The sequence below is a fragment of the Lampetra fluviatilis genome, chromosome 10 (genome assembly GCF_964198595.1).
Source record: "Lampetra fluviatilis chromosome 10, kcLamFluv1.1, whole genome shotgun sequence".
Taxonomy (NCBI): Eukaryota; Metazoa; Chordata; class Hyperoartia; order Petromyzontiformes; family Petromyzontidae; genus Lampetra; species Lampetra fluviatilis.
The window spans coordinates 12,267,463-12,288,073 of record NC_136284.1 but is presented as its reverse complement, the minus strand read 5'-3'; the positions used below and the strand labels follow the sequence as shown (position 1 = coordinate 12,288,073).

The window sequence follows — 20,611 nt, the reverse complement described above, 5'->3', positions numbered from 1 at the left end:
TTTAAATTCTACTTGTTATGCATCTACATGAGAATTTTAAATGTACGACACGTAGACTGTGTGTGTGTGCCCATGCATGCATTTCGTTTGAGCGTGCAGTTCACTGACGTACGTATATTTTGAATACTCATTCTTCGATTTTAACGTTTTCTTCGCAGATTACCCAATGTGTGGACCTAATCAGTTCCGCTGCGCAAATGGGCGCTGCCTGCTCAAAGGCAGTTGGGAATGCGACGGAGACTTTGACTGCCACGACCGATCGGACGAGGCTCCCATCAACCCACACTGCAGTGCTAACAGTGCGTTTCGGCCGCGTGCCCCCATTAATATTAGCGAGAGTCTCGCCGACATCACCTTGGTTGTTGTTTAGTTTTTTTTCCGCGAATGTTGTTGATCTTTTTTTCGGTGTCGAGATTGTCACCGCTCCGTCAAGTTTCCACCGTGCGTGAAAGCCGCCTCGTCGTGCTAAATAATTCACCGGTTGGCACTCGCTTTACACATTCGGCGAAGCTCTTGTGTGTGAAACAACCATCTGTTTCTACAAACCACTCGATTCAGGGACTTCCCAGTCGCTGTTATTTACAATTTGCATCAACTTACTTTCATTAATAATTATTTACGCATGCTGCTTACATTTATAAATGCCCGTTCATAAATGCCTGCAAAGTTTGTTAGCCAGGTGGAAAACAGTGTTGATTGATAAGCATTGGTAAAGTAAGAGCTGAATATAATTGAATATAATAGTTTGGACCCACAAACATCTTGCCAATGGCAATAGCTAAAACGTTCGGCAGTAACAGCAGCAATGCATTGATATCACAGCTATCAAGACAAAGACAGGTGGTATGGTAGGCTTACACCTGAATTTCACATCGCCAGTGACTATCACAACATTAAATTTAAGGGGGAGCGGTAGTGTAGCAGTGCGGCGCGCTACGAACCTGGCGACCCGAGATGGATTCCCGCTTGCGGCTAACACCAGTGACGATTATCTGAACCAGTCCTGGGCCTCCGCTCGGTCGACTCGGCCTCAAATGAGTACTTGTAGCGATGTGTAAACATCGCCACTGGGGAGACAAAGGCGGCCGGACGTGGGGCTCGCCAGCCAACCCCTCGTGTGCCGTGTGCTGTGTCGGCCTTTGTAGGTGCTACTCGCTAACAGCACTTGCCCCAACAGTCTGTTAAGGCTATACGGAGGAATTCACATCTGTGTCTATTGAATTTAACCTAAACTCATACTTTATTATTTTTCCAAAATGCTGGGATTTCACGACGCCGCACGCTGAATCCATCATTACCGCATTTGTCCGAACAGACAGCAAGTGTAACGACTCGTCCTCGTTCCCGTGCGCCAACGGGCGGTGCGTGAACGAGAGCATGCTGTGCAACAACCAGGACGACTGCGAGGACGGTTCTGATGAAAGGAACTGCAACATCAATGAGTGCGCCGACCGGCGCATCAGTGGCTGCACTCAGGAGTGCACCGACCTCAAGATTGGCTACAAGGTGCGGCGTGACGAACGGGTTGGCACGTTCACAGCTCTCGGTGCCTCGACGCACGGACCCCAGCAGATTGTGCACTTTAGTGGGGCGGTGGACGCCCGAAGTGCACTGCGACCCTATGATACGTGGATCAAACAAAGCACTCGAAACATCGGTGTACGGCAGCAAGAGCGGTTTATGCGAATGCTGTCACAGGAGGTCACGCGTTTGGCGCAACCGTCCTTCGCCGACTATGCGTGATGAATAGATGAGTGAATTTATTTTCCCGATGTATGTCCTTGCTCGTAATAACGTCGATCGGCAGGTCCGCGTGTGGTGTGGTAAATTGTGGGTCCTCTTACCCCTTCCAAGACGTCTGATCAGCATGGAAAAGTCGGCCAATATTACGCTCTAAAGGGGGCTCCCAAAGCTGCCTCTAGTGGAGTTCCTTCTGCCAGCAGTGGCATGAGCAATAACATCGCAGGGCCTAACCGTTGCGCCATTAAAACAACAAAGCAGCGACAGTTTTGGAAATTCGAATGACACCTTGCCGTCCTAAGATTTGTGATTGAATCATTGGTGTTTGTGTGCGTGCAGTGCAAGTGTCGTGCTGGATTTCAACTTAAGGACGATGGGAAGACGTGCATCGACAGGGATGAATGCCGGACCACATACCCATGCAGCCAGACCTGTCTCAACAGCCACGGCAGCTTCAAGTGCCTCTGCACGGATGGCTATAGGCAGCGGGTTAATGATTCGACCAGCTGCAAGGCCATTTCTGGTGAGTCACACTTCCATTGTGCAGAGTGGCTGCCTCCTCTTGTTTTCTTAAGTGAGAACCTTTAACGTCATCCCGTCTGATAAGCAGTTCCCAACCTTTTGGAGTGTGTGGATCTCTTTTCAAGGATTTTTTTATTACTTTAATTAAAGTTATCCCAAGTGTGTTTAGGCTTTCCCGCATATGCCGCCTTAAAACGCATTGGAAAGCTCTGCAACACAACTGCGAAAACATACGCAGCAGTGTTTCATCAAAGTTACAAATCTAGAAAATATACTACTTAAGGCACCATGCGATGTTGCTACCCATTTCTTTCTTTTTTATTTTACCACAGCAGGTGTCAGTCATTTTTTTTTTATTCATTTCACTTCAAAATTTTCTTAAAGCGCATCTTCTTGCTGAGCAAGATACAATTCTTAAGCTATACCATTCTTGCAATGATCTTTATTGATTTAGTTTGTAGTTTGAATGCAGGATTAAACCGAATCGGTGAAGTTAATAGAACCCATTTCCTTGTATGTACATGCTAGACTCGGCACAAGAGCACACTTGACATCGATGCTTGCAGGCAGGAGAGCAGCCACCGTGGGTGTTTTATTTTAGTCTGCGTTTGTCTCCCTTTCAACCAGGTGACATTAAGAGTTGATAAACGCTGCTCACATAACCTTTAATTAAACAGGAACACAGCAACAAGAGGCTCAGTACTGAGTCAATAGCCAGTAATTGCTTAGATTAAAATTAGTCATCGGATGGTGCAGCGAGCCCATTCTCCATCTTTCTATCCCCTGCTTTTCATAACCGGTTCGGATTATGTTGACGCTGTGTACGCGAATCGCAACGTGATGTAATGGGGCTGCACATTGGCTCAATAAAATAAATATATTACAAAGAACTGCTGTTATCCACGATAAGGTGGGGGGGGGGGGGGACGTCAAGGACCCTACCTCTAATTTACCCATAAACCACCGGGAACCATTCGAAAGTGTGGTTGTGCTTCCAGGAAGAAGCCTGCATCTTCAGTGTTGAAGCACTTTTTGAGTGGGGCACCGTTTCCTAGTGTGTGTGTGTGTTGGGGCGGCATTGCGGGGGAATTTAAGAGGAAACAGTGAAATTGTACTGAAGTTGAATGAGTCCAGCTGCCAACATTCAGTGAATCGCTTCACCAGGCCCAAACAAAATCTCTGGAAAGTACATTTCATAGGCAGCGGGTGCGAGTGGAAAATTACTATTTGGCCAAGGCAATTATATCGGCGTTGTGTGTGTATGACCATTGTAGAATCTTAAATCAATGTATTTTTTTTGGCACTCACAGTTTCACTGTGCCCTACGACTATTTTGAAAAAAGCACATAATTTGTCTATAGACATCTGTTATAGGCCTTCATATGCACAGTTGGAAGCTACCATTGTGCCTAAAATAACTCCTTTCGAAGCAGCACAAATCTCTTCCTGACAGAAGTCAACTTAAATATATATATATATTTATATAAGCCTGCAGTACAGTAAGTCCTTACTTAACGCGTTTTCATAAATCTTTTTTTCGTACAACACAGTTCTTACATTAGGGAACACTTCGCACAACGCGGAACACGCACCGTTATACGAGCTGTTTCTGGGTGGTGGGTGACGAACTACTTTCTTCAGTGAGCAACGAACTACTTTATTCAGTGCACGATGAACTACTTTCTTGAGGTGCGCGGCTGAGCGGTGTGATACGGTACGCGGCATTAAACAGTACGCTGCATACCATCATCTCAATTCTTGGTCCCACCATGAGAATGGCTGCAGGCTGATTTTACAGCGCAAATTCGATTCAGTGCAGTAATTCCTCGCTTCGTGCAGTTTTCGCTTCATGCGGCACTTTTCAGGAGCGCATCCAGCACATTAAACGAGAGATAACTGCAATCTATTTTAATTGTCGATTTAAAACCCAGAACTTGCGTGTTGTGCTCACGGCTTCCGATGCAAACGTGTATTGCGATTAAAACCTTTCCTTTCTGTGTCCTACACTGACTAAGTGGTTTCAACTCACAATACAGCCACTTCTTGATGCAATATTTTGGCAAATAACATTGTGTGCTTCTCCAGTGAGCCAGACGTTCAGTTGCTCAAGGTATATGGTTGACAAATTGCTTTTCGTCCAGACATAGCCATCTGGAAAACAGTATTTCTAATACTTTTAAGCGGCTCGAATTGTTTGTCCTAAATCTGTTATTCTCACAGCACTCTTGTAAACTTTATGGTCCGCTGCTTTGGAAGAGTTTCTATAAAGTACGGGGATGAAGTTGTGAAATTCGTATTCATGAGAAGTCATAGCGTCGCAAAGGTTCTGTTATAAACCACCATCTGTTTTGTCACGCATGGACATGTATATGTTCTTCTCTCGATACAGATGAGGAAGCCATTCTCATATTTGCCAACCGCTACTATTTGCGAAAGGTTAACCTGGATGGCTCAAACTACACGCTACTCAAGCAGGTATGCACTTTCTGAGGAAACTGTGATGACATGTTGGCCCTCATGATCATCTTAAAATCAAAGTGAAATGGCTTCGTGGAAAAAGGCGATAAGGCATACTGTGTGTGAATGTACGTTGAACTTATTTTGCACCGTACGTAGCCAACCGTGCTAATCGGTGGTGCGGGGGAAGGACAATAAACAATCCACAAAAAGCACTTCTGAGGAAATTCGTTTTCAATCTATATTTAAACGTGCATAGCTCCAGCGGCTTCCTAATATCAGAAGGATGCCGTGAGGAGTGAAGACAATGGTGCTTTTCATTAACATTTTTATTCAATGAGATGCATTTAAACGTTGGGCAAAGTTGATAACTCATTTCCTTAGAACTGCTTTTTTGTGCTTCGTTGTTGTCCTTCCCCCGCACCTCCGATTAGCGCAGTTCGCTGTGTACGGTGTGAAAAGTTCAATATACATACATGGAAATTGTATAAATTGTTACCTAGTCTTCTGCAAATTCTTAGAGTAACGGTTTTTCATTCTATGCCCTACCATGTGCAATGCAGTTTGTATAATGTGTATACTGCTTTATATCAAATATTCAAGACAAATTAATTGAATTTATCTATGCAGCAATGTGTTATGGACTCAGTAAATGACGATGCAGTAATCTTTATTTGATATAAATTCAACACATGTTTAAATGCCATCCTGCATGAACATATGATTGCAGTATTACGACACACACACCTCAAAACATTTCGTTGTGATGTGTGCAGGAACATATATAGCATTGAATTAGATTTCAGTGATATTACAGAATGGTATTTCAACATCGCATTAAAACCCATTTACTGTGATCTACTGCGTGTGGACATACACAGAGCTGTTTTTTTTCTCTATGCAGGGGCTCAACAATGCAGTGGCTCTGGATTTTGAGTGGAGCGAGCAATGGGTTTACTGGACGGATGTGACCACGCAAGGAAGTATGATCCGACGGATGCACATGAACGGATCCGACACACAGGTGAATAAAAGGCTCGGGCGAACCCTCCCCTCCTCCTCCTCGGTGCCTGATGATGATGATTTCGTGTGGCTCGTGAAGTCCGTTGTACGTGATGTACCCATGTAATTGCTTTGCGCGAGAGTTTGTGAATTTTTGTTCGGCAGTGCGGATTTTCGTGGTCTATGGTTTCATGTGCATAGCTGCAGATGCATACGGTCTGAGTCTTTTGTCCTCGACTTGTGCATTAGGCATCTGCGTCCTGTGATGGCAGTGCAACCAGATTGTGTAAATTTAGTTTGTATTGTTCATCACATGAGATGAAGAATAACCAGCATTGTCTCGTGTCAATTTAGTACAAATTCGGAGAAAGCAGATGGTCCACTTCGCCTAGAAGCTATATAATGGTGCACAAATTATCGAATGATAATGTATTCATATAGTCTGATTTTGTATAATCCCTGCATTGCAAAAATATATACCAACACATTTGTAAAACTAACTCAACAAATTCAGTCCTATTAAATCCTTCCAGCTTCAAAGGCTATACAGTGCTTAGTGACACACCTCAGTCTTGTTTGTATTTAATTGTGAGTAAGTGGTGGATGTTTGTATATGTATATCCATCAATGTCTGCAATAGGTGTTTTAATCGTTACGTGTTGTGACGTTTATTCAATAAATAAGCCTAACACATCGAATGAAGTTCGTGTACGGGAGTACATTTTAATTTAAACTACATCAAAGCTGTTGTGTCTGGCACAAGATAGCCTTCGCATTGACCCGAATGACAAACACAATTTCGGTCATTCAAGCGCAGGAAATACCATTTCGTGGAGGAGAGGCTCAATATAGGCACAGAGCAATTAGCGCGGTGTCCTTTATCAGGGCCTCCGAGGAAGCCTCAAGCAAATGGCGCATTTTTCGGTTTTTATTGTTGTTGATATTGACATTCTTATTCGAGTTTTATTTTATTATTTTGTAGTTGAGTAAATCAATTTGAAATGTATATATGTTTTATGGTTGAAGCATTTAAGATAAACCATCAATAATGCAATTTGTCCTAAGTTTCTTCTTTAATACATACTGTGGTATGTGTTTTTAAACTGTAGCTCACTGCCCAAGTGAAAGTATTGTTGGAATTGTTTATTAAGATCCTCAATAATCTGTGTTTGTATCGGAGGCTGAGTACTGCACTGTGATCCCAGTAATCCGGGTTAAATTCCTGACCACGGCTGAATGCTAATTAAATGCTAATTACTAAATTCACCGTGTGTTTATAAGTAAACGTACAATGAGCAAACGTTACAACTGCATTCATCGTTGCTCAGTCCAAAAATATGATGATTTAAATTACCCTTCTTTTTACAAATTGCATTGAACGCCAACCATTGTATCCCGTTCCTTAAGCTCTAAAGATGAATATCTTGAAAAACTAGTTTTTAAATTGCTTAAATTACAGGCAATATGTAGTTTGCAAGTTAAATTACATTTTCACGAATTTCATACTTTTAAATTCTGATCACTTTAGTTGAATAATTATACGTCTTATTTCAACATGTTTAGTTTCCTCAAAATAGCTATCTCTTGAGTGATACTAACACCCCTAATAAAAAACTATAATTTATCTTGGACTTTGCCTGAATGTGGCTTCATATCATTACATAGATATAGCCGTTAATGTTACCGCTGATTAACCTTTCACTACTAATATGTATATGTCTCTGCTTTTTCCTACTGCCTACCAATCTACTTGTGGTAGATATTGCATCAGAGTATAAACTCTGAGGACGAACATGGGGTGGGTGTCTTTGTTTATGTAATATGCAATGTGACCTGTGCATTTTCTTACATACCCGTGCAAGTGTGTCTAAGCGTACAACAGTGGCACACAAAGCACGTTGTTGTACCTGTTAACATTTAACCACATTCATAATTGTAGAATGTTGCCAGTGTTGATTGAAAAGTTAAATCATGTGTTGATTTTGTAAACAGAATCAGAATTTTAGTTAACTAGTCATGAACATAAAAAATATGATCGAAATTGGATCCCCTTTAAACGTATTGTACATTTTGAAAAATTACCAAAGTAATCTCTATTCACCCCCTGTGACAAGCCTGTTCACACATTGTACCACTGCAATTTTAGGGGCAGCAAAAGCCATTCGTTTTAGTCGTTAATAACGTGCTTCTGGGAACTTTAGCTAAACTAAAGTGAAAACTAAACCAAGGAGAACTGTTAATTCCACTTTTCATCAAGAAGGAAATGAAATGGTAATACATTCGGCCCTTCAATTATCATTGCATTGTAGGTCCTGCACCGCACCAGCCTCAGCAACCCAGACGGACTCGCGGTCGACTGGATCGGTGGCAATCTCTACTGGTGCGACAAGGGGCGGGACACCATCGAGGTGTCCAAACTGAATGGGCTCTATCGCACCGTGCTGCTTAATAATGGCCTCAAGGAGCCCCGGGCCCTCGCTGTGGATGTCCGTGGAGGGTGAGTGAACATGGGGGGGGGGGGGGGGGGCCTAGTGGGCGTGCGTGGGCTTGCACGAGGTGGTGTGTGGCAGATTTAGAAGGGCGTGTGTGCTTTTGCCAAAATACAATAACTGTGTAAGATTTGAAAGTGAGATTTGACTATACCTTTAATAACTGTGTGAAATCACCTAAATGAAACGCATAACACTCAAGCGAAACTCGTATCTTATTTACCCTTCGAGCCATTCACAGCAGTCTACTCATTTCAGCGCACAAGTAGTATTCATGAAAGCAATAGACATTTTGTTTTAATTTTCCCGGATGTGCTCGGTGAGCCTCAGTGGTAATATACTCAAAGGTCATGCTATGGAATATTTGGCCAATTACAATTTGAGGTTTTATGGCATGAGGGAGAAACTCACAGTGGCCACAGAATGAAAAAAACCTACGTATGTGAGAGAGGAATACTAAAATTCTGCACAAATAGAGGAAACAACCGAGTTGATGTGCTGCCTCATTCAGGCACCGTGCTGCTCTTGCATGCTCAGCGAACCCACGCCTCTCAGGTTGCTGCATTTCAGGCATGCACTGCGACACGCAGGACGCTGCCGCGCCGTAACGGTTAGCACGCTGGACGCGGCAATCGGTTCCATTCGATCTCCCAGTGTGGCGAGCGAAACAAAGATGGCGGCAGGTTTCATCGTTCCTTCCTCCCTCTAGTTCCCCGAGTAGTTTCAAACGGGTACCCCGCAGTGGATCGACATGCTCATGAGCAGTGGGTTGCAGTCATCTTGCTTCCACCTCCTCCAAGGTGTCCGTCCAGCTTGGAAGAGTTGGCACAAACGATCTGCTGGAGGCGCTCTCCAGAGCTCTCTCGCGTAAAAAAAAAACAGTGGCGTGAGCGAGCAATTGCGGGGGGGGGGGGGGGGGGGGGCTGCATCTTCACCACAACGCCGAGGCGAGCGTGGAAGGAGGTCGGGGGCACAAGGTTGACCCTGTTGAACGCGTCCGTTGGCAGGTACCTGTACTGGTCGGACTGGGGTGAGCACCCGCACATTGGACGCATGGGCATGGACGGCAGCAACCGCAGCGTGGTCATTGACACCAAGATCACGTGGCCCAACGGGCTGTCGCTGGACTACGTCAACAACCGCATCTACTGGGCGGACGCGCGCGAGGACTACATCCAGTTTGCGGATATGGACGGAGCCAACAGGCACACAGGTTGATGGCGCGCACCACGATTTAACACGGAGCGGACGGCAGTGTAACCTTAAGGGATCCAGTTATGAGTGCAAGCAGTCACGGTTAATTCACATTTGCTGCTGTTTTAAGTCAAGCCACCATGTTACGATGAACGGCTTTTAGAAAGTACGTTATATATGTACGTGTGTGCATATATAAAGAAGACATTTATTTATTCGTAGTACTCTCTACTCCTGTCAAGAATGAAATAATATCAACACCATACAAGGCGAATGCAAATCACATTTTCTGTACCTCACCATCGATCTTATTTATTTATCTAATCTTGTCAGAAAACATGGAAAAAACAGTTTTTATCCTTTAAATTATTAAGCTTCCTCATTAATTTAATTGTGAAATTGTTTAATTAGCAGTACCTAAAGGTGTTTTATGATCTTCTTATCCTATGTCCCCCCCATGCATACGTTTAGAATCACCAAGTTAAATGAAATATGATTTCATTGTGCCAAATGTGGAAGCATAAAGGACTTGTTCAACATGCATGAATGTAGAACTATTGAAAAGCATGCATGGTTTTCGATTTTTTAAAATATACTTAATGAGTGACTGTTTTTTTTTCAAAGTATATGCAAGTGTACATTGGTGAGCTGCCTGTGCTATGAATCCCGCAACATGAGTTTGGTTCCTGGCCATGGCTCAAATCAGGGACCATTCCAATCTGCACCAGTCCTTTGCCTCCCCTAGCATGACACAGCCTTAAATGAGTACCTGGTATGATGGTGGTGCTAGCCACACCACCCGTTCATGTGCCGAGTTGGCCCTCATAGGTGCTCGTTACCAGACTATTTGGCTACTGGGGGGCGAGGATCCTTATCTGCGTGTCTCTGGGTGCGATCTGTGTGGCCTGTGCCCTTCCCCCTTTCCCCATCGCGTTTGGCACCTGCAGTTGTGAGCGAGGACATTCCGCATATCTTCGCGCTGTCCCTCTTCGAGGACCACGTCTACTGGACCGACTGGGAGACGAAGACGGTGAACCGAGCGCACAAGAGCACGGGCGCAGACCGGACGACGCTCATCAGCACGCTGCACAGGCCCATGGACCTGCATGTGTACCACCCCTTCCGGCAGCCTGACGGTATCAGCTTGCACTGCCGCTGATTATAACGCCCACGGCGGTCATCAACAATCGCCAACGAACAGCAGTCAATGCTAGAGCCATCTTCACGTTGCCCGTTAGTTTATATTGCGGGTGTTATATTGGCCAGGGCACTTGCACCATCATGTCATCGTTGTGCCTTTGGGTCACCGCAACATAATTTATATATTAATAATACAATTTTCAGTTGGGCTATGTAACGATTTGGCCAAATTTGCATTGCTAAAACCTCCACATTTTTAACGTGCAAATTATTGTTTCGGCTCACCGAATTCTGACTAAAAATGTAGCAATTGGATACGACATTTCACTTTAATCTGTGTCGAGCGCCATCAGGACAAGAACCAGAAAGGCAGAATAAAAAATCCAGGAAATAATAATTTGTTTGGCTGTGTTGTGGCCTATCCCCCAACCCCAATTACGAATCATAATATTGACTGAGGAAACCTGCATTCTTAACACAATGTGTATATTCACAGTGTGTCTCGGCTGCAATCAATCCTTTATTCAAGAAGGATAATGTTGAGATTGGATATGCGTATAGCAGATTTTAATCAATGTGATATTTATTGTGAAGAGGCTGGAAAAAAAAATTGACATCAGAGAAGCTGCTGATATATGACTTAACTTTTGTGACTGCGGAAATTCATTTGAATAACTGCTGATATATATTAATCATAGTAAAAATAGTACAACAAACACTGCATGTTTTGAAAAACTACCTTTTTTATCTGGAGTATTCGAAAATGCCCATCACACAATCGGTGTTCACTGCAGCTATTTCCAGCTTATTGTTGAGGCGCCAAATCAGTGCCGCATGCTTTAGCTTGCTTGGATCACTTCCACATTGATTCCAAGCCCGTTTGGTTGCTTCTACTCTGTTTTATTAACACGCCCACTGTTTGTACTCCAGTTCCCAATCATCCGTGCAAAGTGAACAACGGAGGCTGCAGCAACCTGTGCCTGATCTCACCGGGCGGTCAGTACAAGTGTGCCTGCCCCACCAATTTCTACCTGGCCAGTGATGGGCGTACCTGCCTTTCGAACTGCACTGCAAGTCAGGTGTGTTTATAAGTGTTGTTTTATGCTTGTGTGTCCGTGTGTGTGTGTGTGGTGTTGGGAGGTATAGCAGTTAGCAGCACTGCACTACGAACGCGGCAACCCGGATTTGATTCCCGCTCACGGTCAACAACAGTGACAATTATTCTTGGGCCTCCCCTAAGTCGACTCATCCTCAAATGAGTACCTGATGTCATGTGTAAACATCGTCACTAGGGAGACAAAGGTGACTGGACATGGTCCTCGCCACCCACCCCCTCTATGAAGGCCGTGCCGGCCTTCATAGGTTTTCGCTAACAGCACTTTCCCCGACAGTCTGTTGAGGCTATACAGGGGATCTTTGAGTGCCCTGTGTGTGTATTTATTAGTTTACAGGTGTGTAGTATATCTTTGGGGATTGGTAGCATGGTGGATAGCATACCTTGTTATGAAATAAATGATCTGGGTTTAATTACAGACCATGCATCACCTTGTTTAATTGATATGCAAACATGGCTTGATTCAGCCTTAGGGTGACTTGGCAAAAATGTGTAACTTGTGTACCAGGAAAGATGCATTGCCAGAACTGGTGCTGGTCATAAAATAAGTTTATATCACATAATAAAACTGTTGGAATATGACACTTAATATGTATCACAGCCTATAATGACACTTTTAAATTTATACTCGAAATAAGAACATAAATAATTATATAACTGTAACTTATTGCAAGATTATAAATAACCTTAGAAAAGCTGCCGTATTTCATTCATGTCCATTTCTAGTTTCAAAGAAATCTATCTTTTTCTTTGGTTGAAAAAATAATCTCGGACTCGCCATGCTCGACGCTGTAAACCCTACGATGCATTCACGTTAACTTATACATCCTAGTACATTTGTACATGAGGCTCTGGACAGCCACAGAGTGTCCCAGCTATTTACTGTCACTGTAAAAGAGTGTCACGTGATACCTGCTTGGCCTTTCCCACGTAGTTCGTGTGCAAGAATGACAAGTGCATCCCCTTCTGGTGGAAGTGCGACACGGAGGATGACTGCGGAGACCGCTCGGATGAGCCAGCTGACTGCCGTAAGTGCGGCCTTCGGGCTGACAAGGTCTTGCCAGAATGACTTTGATCGCATTGGGGCTGTTCCTGAACAGAGGCAGCCAAAGGTTATTGAGAATGAAATACTGAAATAAAATCGTACAAACTCAAAGTTGAGCTCATTTCTAAGCCCGGCATTTCTGTGTTCATGGTGCAATAAAAACGGTGGGATTGATTGTAGTTGCTGCATGTGTGCCTTTTGTGTGCACTTCTGTGACTTCCCTTACAGCTGATTTTAAGTGCCGCCCTGGCCAATTCCAGTGCAAGAACGGCATCTGCACCAATCCAGCCTTCATCTGCGATGGGGACAATGACTGCGGGGACGGCTCTGATGAAGCCAACTGTGGTAGGCGGCTTCACGTTGTTCTGAAGTATTACGCTGCATATCGCTCGTAAGTTACACCGCACGAGAATTGTACACGTTAGAATGCCAAGTGGTTGGTTGATGACATGCACTTGCGCGTGTGCGCGCGTGCGATTGTACAGATGTTCACGTCTGCCTGCCAAGCCAATTCAAGTGTCGCACCACCCATCGCTGCATCCCAGGCATCTTCCGCTGTAATGGCCAGGATAATTGCGGAGACGGCGAGGATGAGAAGGATTGCCGTATGTATTGCCGCACCCGCTGAGCGCACACAATAACACGAGGTCTTGGGCTTTCATTAAATATACGTCAAATTCAGCTCGTGATTTGAGGGTCATCCTATTTCAGAGGAACACTAATGCTTTGTGAGATGTACCAACAATGCTGTTTAATGACACGTTTTCCTTTCAATCACTCTGACACAGTCGGTATGCAAAGCCTAATCTACAATTTTAATATGGCCAGAATCCAAATACAATAACCTAATAATCTCATGATATACCCTGTTTGTCACTTGTCATTTACCAATCAGGAAACTCTGCAGGTTCAATACATGGGCTCCCGACCCTGACGAGGGCACATGAAAGGGACCTCTGGAGTAATGATCAATTTGAGGAGAATTCAAGTTTTGAATTTAGAGCACAATTTTGTACGCTTGCCCATTAACACTTTCCACAAAGCAAACCTCATGTCAATGTCCTGCAACATTATCTGGCAGTGGCTGCCTCCAGCTCTAGGAGTAGACAGCTTGGAAACCTTCTAAATAACAGCCTCATTGACAAAATGCGAGCTACCAAGTTGTGCTGTTGAATAAGACGAGGCTGACCGGGCTTGGCACGGACTCCGTCGTGCAGATCAAAGAGTTGAGTGCAACAGCACTGTTTGATTTTGGTTTTGGATGTCTTTGTCTGTTTAGCAGAGGTCACGTGCGCCCCTAACCAGTTCCAGTGTTCGTCGACCAAGCGATGCATCCCGCGCGTGTGGGTGTGCGACCGTGACAACGACTGCGGGGATGGCTCTGATGAGCCTGCCAACTGCAGTAAGCGCAATGTGTTGCTCAGCTGCTGTGTAACCGACAGAGAACAGACTGGGATGCCCTCAAATGCCTTCCACTGTCTTGGTCAACATAGCTCTTTTGACCAACACAAACAGTTTTTTTGCTCATTAATATTGTCGTTTTTATACATCTGTGTTGACTCTTCTTATTCTTTACATAGCAATCCCTTGCGTGTAGGGGGACAGTCGTGCAGAGATGAGCTTTTATACAGGCACGATGTGCCCCACCAATCGCGTATCTCCCCTGGGACCCCCCTTCCCATGAGTTACTGCAGAGGGAGCTCAGCCTCTGGAGTAGCTTTTGATTTTAAATACATTTTTCTAGCTCTTTGAACCAAACCTCAGATGTTTGTATTCTTGGAATTGAGGACGGATGAATCCATTGTAATTTAACAATGTTTTGAAGTGTATTGCCTTGGAATGATCAATTTCTGCTGAGAGAGATGACAAGCTAGTAATGGATGGGATTCAGGTTTGCTGGTCACTTGAGTGGGTAATAGCAAATCAAACCTGCCCCATCTGAAAATATTATCTTTGAGGTGTTGCCTGAGTATGTCAACGTGGGCAATTGATAGCATGAGCCACATTTCCTTCGTATCCATTTAAACCAAGGAATCATGGTCATTATTCGGAACGGGTGTGTATTTGTAATATAAATTTTTGTATGGTATTGCTCCTCTGCAAATACCATTTTTTCTTTTCCGTGCTCTCACCTGCCGTCCTCCAATCTCGCCCATGCCGCCGTGCGCCGCATGCCAACAGCCCAGATGACGTGCGGCCAGGAGGAGTTCCGCTGCAAGGGCACAGGACGCTGCATCCCGTCCCGGTGGAAGTGCGACGGGGACGACGACTGCGGCGACACGTCGGACGAGCCCAAGGAGGAGTGCGGTGAGTGTCGGCACGCGAGAGAGCGACGGACAAGACTCTGCGCTCATGAGCGGACGAGCGCTTCAACACCCTGTGGGCACGTGCGCACGTTTTGTAGGCCCTCTCTCGTGGGATGCTCCACCTGTGGAATTGAGAAAAGCTGTCTGCTTGGGGGTTGTTTTTCAAACAATTTCGATTTTTTTGTTAAATAGTTTGAAAGGTTTAAGGACAGCCACTTAGGCAATAACAATTGTAGATTCTCTATTCAATCCAACAGGACTGTTTTAGTATTTTCTATTTTAGTTTCATATCTAGTGTGTGTTGCATTGACTAGTTTTCTTTCAATGCTTTCAGATTCGATGCCTTTTCCCTTGTGCATAATTCCTGCTCTATTCCATATTCGTACCCCTGTAAAGTTTATCCTTGCTTTATAAATGACGTTGGTGTTGCCGATAACAAAAGTGACAGACAGACATGGAGAGGATGTGAAGTACGTGGAGGAGAACAGTAGCCAACGTGTGCGAAAGAGGAACTTGCACTTCGGCAACCCAGTGGTGGAACTCATATTTCCGTGTTCCCTTGATCGCGTGCAGAGGACAGAACCTGTGAGCCGTACCAGTTCCGCTGCAAGAACAACCGTTGTGTGCCGGGGCGCTGGCAGTGTGACTACGACAACGACTGTGGAGACAACTCTGACGAGGAGGGCTGTAGTAAGTATCATGGACGGTGCCATTCCCCCACTGCAGACTTGGGAAAACTCCCCAAGTTTTCCGCGGCACATTTTGTTAAACGAGCGGAACACCGCTGCGATATAACCTATGGTCCGGACGTATGCACGTGTACATCAGTCGGTCAACCCACAGCACCCGGGTTTGTCCCGTGAACTGCTGCCAAGCGAGCCTTTCAACACTTCACGTGGCGTCACAGCGCGCCGAGATAGGCACAATGGCAACGGTGACGTCACCGCCACTTATTGGCGGCTGCTGCTGTTGTTGTTTCTGCATGTGTGTAGCCAGTTGTGTCAATCCACTGGTGGATTTGGGCCTCCCGATGCCTTGCCGGGGGCGTGTGAGGGATATTTGGCCAGGCTTCACTACGCTGGTCGGTGTGGGTTGGTGAAAGTTAGTGGAGTGCAGAACAGCAGTGGGTTTTTCTGCACTGCCCACTATTCCAAACCCACCGCCAACTGCACATCTGTTTTGTGTGCTTTGTGGTCACCCCATGTAAGTCTCTGTGGAGGCTCGATCCTGCTTGGCTTCAGTTAGCTGATGGATTGGGTGCATTCCAGGTGAATTTGATCATCCTCACTCAAAATCAACCGGGATTTGTTTGCAATATTTAGGTGGGAAAAGCAGATGGAACATAACTATTTTTGGAAACAACCCCTGCATGGCGTGTTATTTGAGGGAGGGGTGATATTTTCGAGCAAAATATGCAGTTGCTTTGAAATGTTGAATGGGTCATTAACCTGCATGCATCATTACACAAGTTGAGCTGAATATACTTATTTATGCATTTCTTTCCGCCTTGTAAGATGTCTCGTGCCATCTCCATTGTGCGCCTGACATTAATTAAACTTCTATTGATGAATATCTTTCATTGTAATCAACTCTTATTCAAGGCATCTCATTGTCATTCAGTCCTGTTCTCTTTTGCCATGGTCATATAATCATCGTTTGGAAATGTTCAATCACGTTACCATTGTTGTCCAGTATTCAACATGTCTCACGTTATCCCATGTCTCCATGTCCCATTTTACTTTTTTTCGCTTTGTTTTATTTTGCTTCTTGCATCACACTGCCCTAGTGATGGGTGACACATTTTCAAAGGTAGGTGACTGTGCATGTAATATGCTCTCAAACTTCCATTTGCACTTGCCTGCCATGGCCATCAAGTGCCACCTTCTTATAGAATATGTCTCCAAAATCCAGGATTATCAATTGAGTTATTTGCATAGTCCGTAGGGAACTGAGGTATGCTGCCATGGTATCATTGTTAGGACACATTGGACTTGTCATCCAGACGTCACCAGTTAGATCTCTCGGCACGACAGCTGAAATGTGGGCAAGTTTCTTAAATCTCCCCCGCCTCTGTCTACCCAGTTGTATAAATGGGTACACCACAGTCAGCAGGGTTGTGTGTGGTGAGGTAAAGTGTGGGTACTCCATCTTCCAAGATGTCTGGTTGGTGTGGAAGAGCAGGCAAAAACATTATTTAGGGAAGCTCTAGAGCTTCGTCTAGTACAGATCATTCTGCCAGCAGAGGCAAACAATTTCAGGGCTGTGCCATTTTATGGGAGTACAAGTATCATTAGGGGTTGATAACTCTTAAGTCTCAATGGATCCTAAAATGTACCATAGGGTTTGCAAAGGCAATGGAGGATGTACAATATGACCCGTACACCAGAACTCATTCCTTATCCATTTCTTCATCTGGGAGTAAGTGCTATAGTCATTTGTTCTGTTACTTCTACATTAAAACCTACGCTACACTGATCACAATCAAGGGGCTGGATCTTAACGTTTTATTTCATGGCAGCTGTTAAGGGTCCTCGGTGCAGAAAAAAAGATGAAGAAGTCCTGTTTTAATCCTTGTAGATTTGTATAGCCGAGATTCGAGGCCAGAGCTCTACTCTAATGAGGTGGAATTGTTTTAAATATTCAAATAAGGCATGTAATGTTGATGATATTTGTTTTTCAATAATGCTTTTCTTCACATCGATGTATTCCTCTTAATATTGGCTATTAGATTACACTCATGTGATGTAATTTTTCTCTGTTTGTAAGTACATTTATAATGAATCTTCGTTATGAGTAAATTAATGCGCAGGGACTCCTCAACTTACAAAATTCGACTTACGAACTTTCAAACATACGAACAAACCTGTCCGTATGTCCATTTACCTGTTCGGACCGAGAGTTGTAAGTTCAACCGCCGCGCAATAAATGGCGGTGGTGACATCTACATCTGCAGAACATGAAGAACCAGTGGCAACTACATCTTCAGGAGATTATACAACTTTTAAAGCCATTTCCCGTTTAGTGTAAATGCTGTACAACATGTTTGGAATCGACAGGAGTAAAGTTGGACTTACGAACAGACCTGGAACATAACTTGTTTGTAAGTAGAGGAGTCCCTGTATTGTGCTTAGTTTGAGGCCTGTGATATTTCCAAACACTGCTTTCCAAAAAATACACCAACACTAATAGTAAAAGAAATTCTAATGGTATATCTCAACTGAGTAGTCAATATGGTCAAGCCTTCAGTAAAAATAACAACCCAGAAACAATCTGGAACTTGCTAGTTTGAACACCTGCAGTGCATACACATATATACTTATTTAAGCAGAACACCTCTTGGCTTTCCAGACCAATATTTATTCGGTAGCATTCGTTTTTTAGTAAGAAAACACTGGACTGGTTTCAACCTTGTGGGTCTCGTCAGCAGAGTCAGAAATGTTAGTCAAGAGCCGCTGGGTGACCAGGACCACTGCCTAAACTATGGAGTCCGGTTAAATGCAAAAAAAATAATTTCGTATAAAAACTCACTATACATTGCTGTGGCGCATTATTTGTAAGGTGGAGAATTATGGGTAAAAGTCTACGTAAGCATTACCCATAATGCTTCACTTCAATGCATGGCGAGTGTCTGTAATCTATGTAGTGCACACGGGTTAACGGAGCTTGTATTTCTCAGTTGTTGGGCTAAAGTCGAAGCCTCACGGGTTTTCTGTGTCCTGCCCACACAGCTCCGCGGCCGTGCTCTGAGAGCGAGTTCTCGTGCGCGAACGGACGCTGCATCGCTGGCCGCTGGCGTTGCGATGGTGACCACGACTGCTCCGATGGCTCCGACGAGGTTTGTGAATGTGTCTCGCGGATCATAACTGATCACGGCAACAAAGAATATAACGACGCAATGTTCGATCGACAAGTACGAAGGAGACATGACAGTGATACTCTGCGCTGCTCCTGATGCGGCTATCTGGCTTGACCACCGGATTGTGAAATTGTAGTTGTGGCTCTGCATCTATATCAGCCGTACGAAAGAATAAGAAAGCGATAAATTAACTTACTTGTGTTGATTACAACGGTGCGCATATATACATGCCCGTATGTACGTATGCAATGCACACACCAATATGCTTGCATTTGTGCGTATTTGTGCGATTTACCATTTGATCTCATCCACGATTTTTTTCAAACACTATACTGCAGGGTTAAACACTTCTGCTTCAATCCTAGGTACTGCTTAACTTTGGAATTCCCCTCCCATCATCTTTTTCCTGAGTTCTTAAAACATGTTCAATTCAAGAAACCGGCTCACTCATACATTATACCTCAAATAGTGCTGTTTGTTGCTTGTCACTGGGCATTCATGGCCCTTAAGGCCTGTCCTCAGCAACTGTGATATGAATAACATGCAAAACCCCACACACATGCTTAATATATACCAATACCAAAACCCGCCATTCGCCACGAAGTGATGGTGACGTCACCACGGCACCTGTGCCAGGCCAGGTGCACTTTAATATATATATACACACACACACGCGCGCATCTGCGTACATATACCACACTTGTACACATGCCCAGCACGTGCACACTTGGATACCGCTGTCTTTGTTGGATACCACTAACAGGCTTTCTGTCCCTGTTGGCTCTGCAGAAAGACTGCTCTCCCCGTTGCGACCACGATCAATTCCAGTGCCGTAATGGGCACTGCATCCCTCAGCGCTGGCGCTGCGATGCCGACATCGACTGCATCGATGGCAGCGACGAGGATAACTGCGCCGCAAGTAATCACGGAGGGCGCTGCACGGCACTCCACGGCACTCGCATCCGACACGCTGCGTCGCACAGACCCCCTCCCCTGCACTCGTGGTCTTTGCTGAAAAACGCAGCACGTGGGCCACATCGCATGGCAGGCGTCGCGCCACGAGTGCGGTGGCACACCGAATACATGCTGCTGTAGTCCAGCTCTGTAGGTGGGAGTAGTGGATCATAGCAGAGAGCGTCGTGAGACACTGACGGCACAACCTACGGATCGGTGAGATGGCACGTTGAAGACGACATCGAGTAGGTCGCCGGCCTGTCTGTGAATATTTTTGTTGGTTCGAATATCTTAGTCCTCTGTGTAGGTTTACTCCAGGCTTACACACAAAATATCTGGAAAAGAATTGACAATTATCCCCAAATACAATATGGTGGCTCATTGAGGCTTTCTGCTTAAAAAAAAGACTCGCTTTAATTATTGTTTTTGCATGTTACTATGGACACATCACACCCCCCCCGTAGTCTTCAGAGCATGCCACAACAAATTTCACCCTGCATAATGTCTCTCCACTCATGGATCTGCTTGAGTTTAATGGAGGATTGCCCATCTTGGGCTCTGATTTTAGATAACTTACGACTGTCATGGGTGTCCAATCAAGGAAGGAATGTGTCTCTGCCACTGGGAAATGCCACTCGACCTCAAACGTTTTCAAAACAGGACATTTTTGACTCGTGTCCAGAAATGCAATACTCCAAACACATTGAAACCCACATTTTTCAACAGAAGCAATGCCCAGTAAAGAAGTGTAATTAAACATAAATGTTACGTTATAAATACTCCAACTAAAAA

General features: G+C 44.6%; 1 protein-coding gene across 8 annotated transcripts in view; it reads left to right on the top strand.

Moving 5' to 3' along the window:
* Positions 1-20,611, top strand: part of LOC144934588 (prolow-density lipoprotein receptor-related protein 1-like) — a 308,957-nt gene that overhangs the window by 260,092 nt on the left and 28,254 nt on the right. For 5 of the 8 annotated variants that reach the window (XM_078860550.1, XM_078860554.1, XM_078860549.1 and 2 more), the window contains 18 exons: positions 159-299; positions 1,316-1,506; positions 2,080-2,263; positions 4,652-4,737; positions 5,624-5,743; positions 7,481-7,519; positions 8,031-8,218; positions 9,218-9,423; positions 10,352-10,540; positions 11,475-11,623; positions 12,593-12,686; positions 12,932-13,048; positions 13,189-13,308; positions 13,983-14,105; positions 14,885-15,010; positions 15,583-15,699; positions 18,738-18,844; positions 19,655-19,784. In XM_078860550.1, the coding sequence (XP_078716676.1) occupies positions 159-299; positions 1,316-1,506; positions 2,080-2,263; positions 4,652-4,737; positions 5,624-5,743; positions 7,481-7,519; positions 8,031-8,218; positions 9,218-9,423; positions 10,352-10,540; positions 11,475-11,623; positions 12,593-12,686; positions 12,932-13,048; positions 13,189-13,308; positions 13,983-14,105; positions 14,885-15,010; positions 15,583-15,699; positions 18,738-18,844; positions 19,655-19,784 (2,427 nt within the window). The remainder of the gene's footprint in view (positions 1-158; positions 300-1,315; positions 1,507-2,079; positions 2,264-4,651; positions 4,738-5,623; positions 5,744-7,480; positions 7,520-8,030; positions 8,219-9,217; positions 9,424-10,351; positions 10,541-11,474; positions 11,624-12,592; positions 12,687-12,931; positions 13,049-13,188; positions 13,309-13,982; positions 14,106-14,884; positions 15,011-15,582; positions 15,700-18,737; positions 18,845-19,654; positions 19,785-20,611) is intronic. The other 3 variants (XM_078860553.1, XM_078860552.1, XM_078860551.1) reach the window with 2 other exon arrangements.